Source organism: Geotrypetes seraphini, chromosome 9, assembly GCF_902459505.1.
Source record: "Geotrypetes seraphini chromosome 9, aGeoSer1.1, whole genome shotgun sequence".
Lineage (NCBI taxonomy): Eukaryota > Metazoa > Chordata > Amphibia > Gymnophiona > Dermophiidae > Geotrypetes > Geotrypetes seraphini.
In genome coordinates, this window is record NC_047092.1 from 186672137 (window position 1) to 186681033 (window position 8897).

General features: G+C 43.4%; 1 protein-coding gene across 2 annotated transcripts in view; it reads left to right on the top strand.

Annotated features, from left to right (window-relative positions):
* Nucleotides 1–8386, top strand: part of PDE6D (phosphodiesterase 6D) — a 61736-nt gene extending 53350 nt beyond the window's left edge. For both annotated transcript variants that reach the window (XM_033958022.1, XM_033958023.1), the window contains exons 3-5: nucleotides 4777–4902; nucleotides 7510–7615; nucleotides 7804–8386. In XM_033958022.1, coding sequence (XP_033813913.1) covers nucleotides 4777–4902; nucleotides 7510–7615; nucleotides 7804–7885 — 314 coding nt within the window. In that variant the 3' untranslated portion in view covers nucleotides 7886–8386. The remainder of the gene's footprint in view (nucleotides 1–4776; nucleotides 4903–7509; nucleotides 7616–7803) is intronic.
* The last annotated feature ends 511 nt before the right edge of the window (nucleotides 8387–8897 follow it).

Here is an 8897-nt window from a genome sequence, read left to right on the forward strand (position 1 = left end):
ACAGAGTGTAATAGTCAATGGAGAACGCTCTTGAGGAAAGAGATGTTACCAGTGGTGTGTCTCAAGGTTCTGTTTTTGGACCTGTTTTTTTTTTTAACATTTTTATCATTTTTGTAAGTGATATTGCTGATAGCTGATTGATAAGATTTGCCTCTTTGCAGATGATACTAAAATCTACAATAGAGTAGACACCCAGGGTGATGTGAATAACATGAAGAAAGACCTGGCGAAGCTTGAAGAATGGTCTGAAATTTGGGAGCTAAAATTTAATACTAAGAAATGCAAGGTGATGCATTTGGGTTGCAAAAACCTGAGGGAACGCTACAGTTTTATTGTATTTGTCTTGTTGAAACATGTTTGGCGTTGTTAAATATGTATGCATGTAATTTTGTAAACCATATAGGTTTTATGCGGTATATAAATTTTTAAATTAATAATAAATATGTGCACGACAGAAGAGCAAGACTTGGGTGTGATTGTGATGATCCTAAGGTGGCCAAACAGGTTGAAAAGGTGATGGCGAAAGCTAGAAGGATGCTAGGGTGCATAGGAAGAGGTATGGCCAGTAGGAAAAAGGAGGTATTGATGCCCCTGTATAAGATTCTGGTGGATGCTGTAGGCGATTGCTTCCTGGAACAACTTGTCAAGGAAAACACAAGAGGAAACACAATTCTGGACTTAATTCTAAATGGACTACAAGGACAGGCACAAGATGTAGAAGTAGAGGAGATGCTGGGAACCAGTGATCACAATATGATCTGCTTCGACATAGATGCAGGGGCGAAACATCGATCCAGAACGACAGCCACGACACTGAACTTCTGAAAAGGAAATTACGAAGGGATGAGACTCATGGTGGGGAAAAAGATCAAGAAGAGGATAAGCACTGTTAAAACGCTAGAGCAGGCATGGTCCCTTATTAAGGACACAGTCACCGAGGCGCAAAATCTATATATACCGCGTATCAACAAGGGAGCCAAGAGGAAAAAGATCAAAGAACCGGCGTGGCTCACTGTAGCGGTGAAGGAAGTGATCTGAGACAAGAAGACTTCGTTTAAGGAATGGAAAAGGTCAAAAACAAATGAAAACTGGAAAAAGCACAAACAGCATCAAAGCAAGTGCCATAAAGCAGTAAAAAGGGCCAAAAGAGACTACAAGGAAAAAATAGCCAAGAAGGCGAAAAACTTCAAGCTTTTCTTTCGATACATTAAGGGGAAACGACCCGCAAAGGAAGCGGTGGGACTGTTGGATGATAATAGAATAAGGGAAGTGCTAAAGGAGGACAAAGCCTTCGCCGATAAACTTAACCATTTTTTGCGACTGTATTTACCAAAGAGGACATACACAACATACCGGAACCCAAAAGGCTATACGTTGGAGGCGGAGATAGGAAACTGACAAGGTTGACGGTCAGTCTAGAAGAAGTATGCAGACAGATTGATAGGCTTAAGAGCGACAAATCCCCAGGACCGGATGGCATCCATCCGAGGGTCATTAAGGAACTAAAAGGGACTATAGCTGAACTGCTTCAAATAATAGCCAATCTGTCGATTAGATCTGGAAGAATTCCGGAAGACTGGAAGGTGGCAAATGTTACACCGATCTTCAAAAAAGGTTCGAGAGGAGATCCGGGAAACTATAGACCAGTGAGTCTGACTTCGGTACCGGGAAAGATAGTAGAGGCACTGATAAAAGACCGCATCATTGATCACCTTGATGGACACAAACTGATGAGGACCTGTCAGCACGGCTTCAGCAAAGGACGATCTTGCTTGACGAACTTGCTGCACTTCTTCGAGGGGGTAAACAAGCAGATAGACAAGGGTGACCCGGTCAACATTGTATATCTGGATTTTCAGAAGGCATTCGACAAGGTTCCGCACGAACGACTACTTCGAAAAATTGAGAGCCATGGAATAGAGGGTGAAATACTCACGTGGTTTAAAAACTGGCTAGCAGATAGGAAACAGAGAATGGGGTAAATGGACAATACTCGGACTGGAAGAATGTTACCAGTGGGATGCCGCAGGGCTCGTTACTTGGACCTGTGCTCTTCAACATATTCATAAACGATCTGGAAAGGGGTACGATGAGTGAGATGATTAAATTTGCAGACGATATGAAGTTATACAGAGTAGTGAAGACGCAGGGGGATTGTGAAGATTTGCAACGTGACATAACCACGCTTGAGAAATGGGCAGCGGCATGGCAAAAGGTAATGCATGTTGGTATCAAAAATCCCACACACGAATGCAAGATGTCTGGGGCAGTACTAGGAGAGACCCCCCAGGAAAGAGACCTGGGAGTACTGGTTGACAAGTCAATGAAGCCATTTGCACAATGTGCAGCGGCAGCGAAAAGGGCAAACAGAATGCTGGGAATGATTAAGAAAAGGATCACGAACAGATCAGAGAGGGTTATCAAGCCACTGTACCAGGCTATGGTACGCCCTCACCTGGAATACTGTGTCCAGTACTGGTCACCGTACATGAAGAAGGACACAGTACTACTCGAAAGGGTCCAGAGAAGAGCGACTAAAATGGTTAAGGGGCTGGAGGAGTGCCGTACAGCGAGAGATTAAAGAAACCGGGCCTCTTCTCCCTCAAGAAGAGGAGATTGAAAGGGGACATGATAGAAACATTCAAGATACTGAAGGGACTTAGTGGATTAAGACAGGTTATTCACCCTCTCCAAGGTAGACAGAACGAGAGGGCACTCTCTGAAGTTAAAAGGGGATAGATTCCGTACTAACGTAAGGAAGTTCTTCTTCATCCAGAGAATGGTGGAGAACTGGAATGCTCTCCCAGAGTCTGTTATAAGGGAAAATACGCTCCAGGGATTCAAGACAAGGTTGGACAAGTTCCTGCTGAACCGGAACGAACGCAGGTAGGGCTGGTCTCGGTTAGGGCACAGGTCTTAGACCTGGGGGCTGCCATGTGAGCAGACTGCTGGGCGCGATGGACCACGGGTCTGACCCAGCAGCGGCAATTCTTATGTTCTTATGAAACCTCATTTAGAATATTGTGTACAATTCTGGAGGCCGCACCTTCATAAAGATATGAAAAGGATGGAGTCGGTCCAGGGGAAAGCTGCTAAAATGGTTGATGGTCATAAGGCCTATGGGGACAGACTTAAAGATCTCAATATGTTTACTTTGGAGGAAAGGTGTGAGGGGGGGGAGATATGAGAGATGTTTAAATACCTACAATATGTGGCATAAATACACATGAGGCAAGTTTCTTTCAATTGATAGGAAATTTCAGTGAGAGGGCATAGAATGAGGTGACGAGGTGATAGGCTCAGGAGTAATCTAAGGAAATACTTCTTTACAGAAAGGGTGGTAGATGTGAGGATTATTCTCCCAGTAGAGGTGATAGAGACAAATAATGGAACAGGCACGCAGGATCTCTTAGCGAGAGGATGCATCAGATGGGCAGACTGGATGGGCCATTTGGCCTTCATCTGCCTTCATGTTTCTATCCATTGGCAACCTGTATCTGATTGGCTTCCTGGAGGATTCTTCAGACAAAGTTCTCAGAAGAAGCATCTTCTTGGTCTCCTTTTGATTTGGAGCCAGACAAGATGTGGAGAATGCATGTCCTGCTTTAACTAAAAGAACGTAAACTTCTGGGTTAACAAAATACATAATTTCCTTACATCACTCTCAAGTAAGATGTAAATATTTTCTCAAAATTCACCAATACCTGCTCATTCTGGAGATCCTTTCTTATACACTTTCCATGTTTATGTAGTGCAGGGCACAGCAAAGAGCCAATTTATCCAAAATGTTTGATCCAAGATTTACAGAGAGTCAGTGTGTAGCTTCTTTCCCCTCCAACCCCTCGCAGGTCTCTGCATCTCCCCTGCCCTCCCAGGTTCTTTTCCCTCTTCAGGCACTGTCCCTTTAATCTCCCTCCCAAACCCATGATCCCCTCCCCCGGGCCTACCTCTCACTCCTGCCTCCTTGTGGCTGCCTTCTAAAATGGCTGCAGCAACCTCTCAAGGCAGCTCATGGTTCTACAGGAAATACTGTGAGAGGTCGCGGCTATTTTAGGAGGCAGGAGCGAGAGCGCCATGCTCCTGCCACAAAGATCCCCACTGAACCACCAGGTACCTTGGTAGGCCCAGGGGGAATTGTGGGATTGGGAAGGAGATTAAAGGTTCGGGGCCTGGAGAACTGCAGTCACATGCAAGAAGAGCCGCAGGTTGTCAACCCCTGGTGTAGTGTAAATATTTCATTTTATAACCCAATGCAGCTAAAAGGTTTTTCTGGATAACAAGAGTGGTTCCAGTAGATTTGGCTGCCCAAGAACTTTAGGGTAAGCTAGGAGTTGGGGGGGAGCATGATTAGATTGGATTCAGTTCTGAGCCTGCTCTCCTTCATGCATATAAATGTGTTAATAGCTTTTTTGACTCCTTGTTCATATTGCAATCTCTAACAGGGTGACTGGTTATATTTGGTTAGATATTTACTGTGATTTTTGTTTCTTGGTTATGTCTGTTATATGTACAATGTTGTTGGCATTTCTTGATTTCTTATAAATAAAGAGTTAAATTATTTAGTGTGATCTGCAGGTTCTTTATTGCTTCACACTTTAGAGATCATTTGAATAGTTTGTACTCACAGCAACGATCATTGTTGTATCTCAGATAGAAAATATGAACAATCGTGTTTGTCTACCTGACAACAGCAGCATCGGGGTAGATGCTTCTTTTTTTATTGCTTACTTTTTGGTAAATTAATTCTGCCTCAATCTCTTGGTTGTTGTTTGGCAGCTCGGGTGCCCAAGAAAATCCTTAAGTGCAAAGCTGTGTCCCGGGAGTTAAACTTCTCATCAGCAGAGCAGATGGAAAAATTCCGGCTTGAACAGAAAGTCTTCTTCAAAGGACAGTGTCTAGAAGGTACAATTCCTTTTGTGTGTGTGCACAATGATAACACATGCTTAGGAAAGGGTGCTTTCGGAGCAAAAAAAGTCACTTGCTGAAAAAGTCCAGGCTTCACTGTAGCCCTTGAATATACAATATAGTGGTCTCACTAAAACAGCTCTGAGGTTCATGAGCAGGGAAGTGTCTTGAGAGGCCTGCAGCACCACTGCTGTATCTGTTCTGTCATGGGGCTTTTTGTGTGAGGGTACGTCTAGACTTGCACTGCTGCTGTCTGTGCTGTTCTTGTTCTGTTGTGGGACAATGAGACAGTAAAATAAAAATAATGTAGACCCAAAATGGCCCATTCAGTCTGCCCAGAGTGGAAGTGCATGCAAATTCCTGTTTCATCATCTTGCTAGACCAGCAGATGGAGGCAGTGATAATCCTCACCAGTATATGGATAATGCTACCTTGGAACTTGCCAGTATTTCTCTGCCCTAGCCGATGGTGCATAATGGACTGGAGTAGCAAGATTTGGGAATTAGGCCCAAGGCTGGTCCTGTGGTTGAGTCCAGTTGCCAGTGAAGGCTCCCTGGAGTTGGACCATGTTCCTTTCCCTGGTAAAGATTGGAAGGATGCCTTTGCTCTGTGCTTCTGGCTGGCATGGATCTTCTGGGCTACAGCCAGCAGGAATAAGTAAGCTGCAGGAAGCTAGGCTGACTCCTGAGATTTGTTCTGTAGACTGTCCTCCAGCTGAGCGGAGGGTAGCATTGGAACCCAGAGCCTAAAATCATAGGTTCTGACTTTGGGTGTCGGAGTTGGCAATGTTCCCATGGGGCCTCTGCCAGTGGCTTGAAGGACCCTAATTTTTCCCTTCCCTCTGTCTCTCTCCCTACCCCATCCCTCCAAAATAAGGGTAGTTTGCTTAGAAGGCTCTCATTAAAATTCATTGATAATAAAATTACAGTCACAAAAGAGGGAAAGAAAGAGAAGCTTGTATGTGGTCTTGGGTACATGTATAGTGGTGGGGACTAATTTGGGAAATGCTTTCTTAGGGTGGGATTCCCCACTGATGCTGGCACAGAGCAGGGATTCTATGTGAGGACTGACATGTAGGACAGCTGGTCCCAGTGCCTTTGCCCCGAGAGCACACGGCATTGCTTCAAGGGAGGGATGAAGATGGAAGTGATCACCAGGGAACGTAGCTTTTCATGCTGGGGAGAGTGGGAGGATCAAGCCTCCATTGCCATCATCAAAAGTTGTTCAGCTCATCAACATCTTTTGACAGGGTCTACTTTCCTTCAAATTTGATTTTCTTCTTGGTGGACTTCTATTCCTCTCTTAAAAAGTTTAAATCCTTTAAAACTTCTTTTTCCACGACTTGATTTTCACTGTTACAATAGTTGTCATTTCAGCCTTATAACAACAACTCAACTGTCATTTCTTTTTTTTTTCTTTGCATGCTCTTTCCTTCGCTATGTTGTTTTAAATTGTATTTTCTTAATTTAATCAGTATTGTAACCTATTCAACCCTGTGTTTCCTCCCCTCTACTTTATCCCATGAAATTTTATTTTTAATGTAAATGGCTTAGATATAATATTCTGTTCTTTTGTGGTCACTCAAATAAAGATGGTGTGACCCCAGCTTGTTGCAACACTAAGTTTGCAAGAGAAAGAGAGAAGAAAACTTTCATTTGGCCTTAATCAGCCTCACCACTTTGACCACCTAGCTTGGGGAGTGGGAAGGTTTATCTTGAGAGGATGATAGCTTGCCTGTTTTGAAGCTGTAGTGGTGGACCTAGTGTGGTCACGGTCTTGGGTTCTTCTCGCAGCTGCCCCCCTTGCCTCTGAGTGCTGTGAGCTTTGATGGCATCTCCAGTAGTTGGAACCTAAGGATAGCACCAAGCGGACTTCTACAGTCTGTCCCAGAAATGTCGCTGAAACCCAAATAAGAGAGTTCTTCAAAAGGTTTCAGCACTTTCATATTTTCGCACGAAATGGCTGGAACAGAAGTGGTAAGAGGGCGCATCGTAGGATGTCATGTGACTAGTCAGTCAGGCAAGCCAGTTGACCTGTGGAAAAGTGATGTCATTTTGCTTTGGAGATATTTAAACAATCAAAGTGCCGAAAGGTTTTGAAGATCCTCCTTTGCATGTGCTTAGTTGTCCTGTGGTCTGTCTGCTAGGGCTGTATGTTTGTGAAGCAGTCTGGGAAGTTGCACTTCGGCTGCCCATGTCATATTTGAACACATTTTTCTAACATTGATTCATATATCTTGGAGCATTCAGTGCTGCAAGTGCTACAAAGCAGTTTAATTGGTCAGATTTTGGAACACGAAAGGCTGTAAAAATGTAGTTATTTTGATCCATGTTTAATTGAAAGCATATCTCATATTTGCATATGTTAAGATTTATTAACTGCCTAGTTTTATTTTCTACCTCAGTGTATTTAATCACTTCCCTCCTTTTAGCCTAGACATGATTTTAATTTTTAATTATATTTTATTGTTAACCATTTAGACACCTGTATGATAAACGGTAGATGAAAACTAAAGAACCTAGGTGGCCTGTATGTTCTCTTAAAGCGCTAGAGCACTATTTCCTCTTTTCTTGATGGACCTTTTTCTTTCTTTCTTTTTGGCAGAATGGTTCTTTGAGTTTGGCTTTGTGATTCCCAACTCTATGAACACCTGGCAGTCCTTGATAGAGGCAGCGCCTGAATCGCAGATGATGCCTGCGAATATTCTAACGTGAGATACCCTGCACTCGCCAATGCTGCTTTTTCTTGTTGTGGTTCAGGATGTCAAAGGGAAAATGTACTAATTAATTCCTTCCCCACCTCTCATTTCACTAGTCATGCCAAGAGGTTGAAGGGAGTCCATCTCTCTCGTTCTCTGCACCCCTAACAACTTTTCTTTCCTTATCTCTTTTTCCGTAGTGGTAACGTTGTCATAGAAACCAATTTCTTCGATGGGGACCTTCTTGTAAGTACTTCCAGAGTCCGACTTTTCTACGTTTGAAGGAAGGAGGGATTTTCCTTTTCTTTTTCTCTTGGAAGCTTTTGTTTTTCCTCCGTAAAATCCTGGACTTTCGAGCATTCGGATGCTTCTCAAGGTGTCGGTCAGGACCTTGAACATCAGCTATTCTGTTCCAATGGCAGCTGCCCTCCTGAAGAATTCAGCCAAGAAGAGCCAGTGCTGTTAAAAAGGAAACACAAACTGGTGCTGGGAAGGGAACAGTGATGGCAGTCTTTGGAAATGCGAACCAAAGAAAGCCCAAGTGTTTCATGCCAACTTTCAGACTTGATCCTTTGCATATCCCAAATACACACACGCACGCACTCGACCCACTCTTGCTGTCTCTCACAGACATTAGTTTCTCTCTTGCGTTTTCCCACTTTTTAGACTACAGTGGTTCCTTACATACCAATACATTCCCATAGCTGTACCACTAAAACTGTAAAATAGATTTTGTGTGCTATTACTTAATGCAATAAAAACAAATTTATGAATTAAAATAATCTAACCTCAATGTTTTCTTCTGTTTTCAATGTATGGGAAGTAAAATATATGAATCTTAACAAGCAAAGATGAATTTAACACTTAAACGTGTTCATAGCCTAAGTGGCTGGGTGAGGCTTATTCCTTGCTAATACTGATTGAACATATCCTTTGTAGCTTGGATGCCGCTTCAATGTATCCTCATCTGACTCGCCCCTACTCTAGCTATTCTCCACGTGGGACACTGGCATTGTGTTCTAGGTGGAGCCTAACCAAGGCCCTAAATGGTAAGAAAAAAGCTAGAATCTGCTGCTCTGGCCCCCCTGTCTGTGGATTCCAACAGCCTGTTTGCTGCCAAAACCAGAATCTTCCTGCTGCAGCCTTAAAGGCCTCTCAGTTCCCATGCATTGCTTTACATTTTCCCACAAACAGAGAAATGTAGTTACTGGAAGCTGGGTTTCATTTCTTCTTCAAACTGTCAGTCAGGGTAAAGGTAATGGAACGTGATTTCTGTATGTCTGCCTTCCTGTAG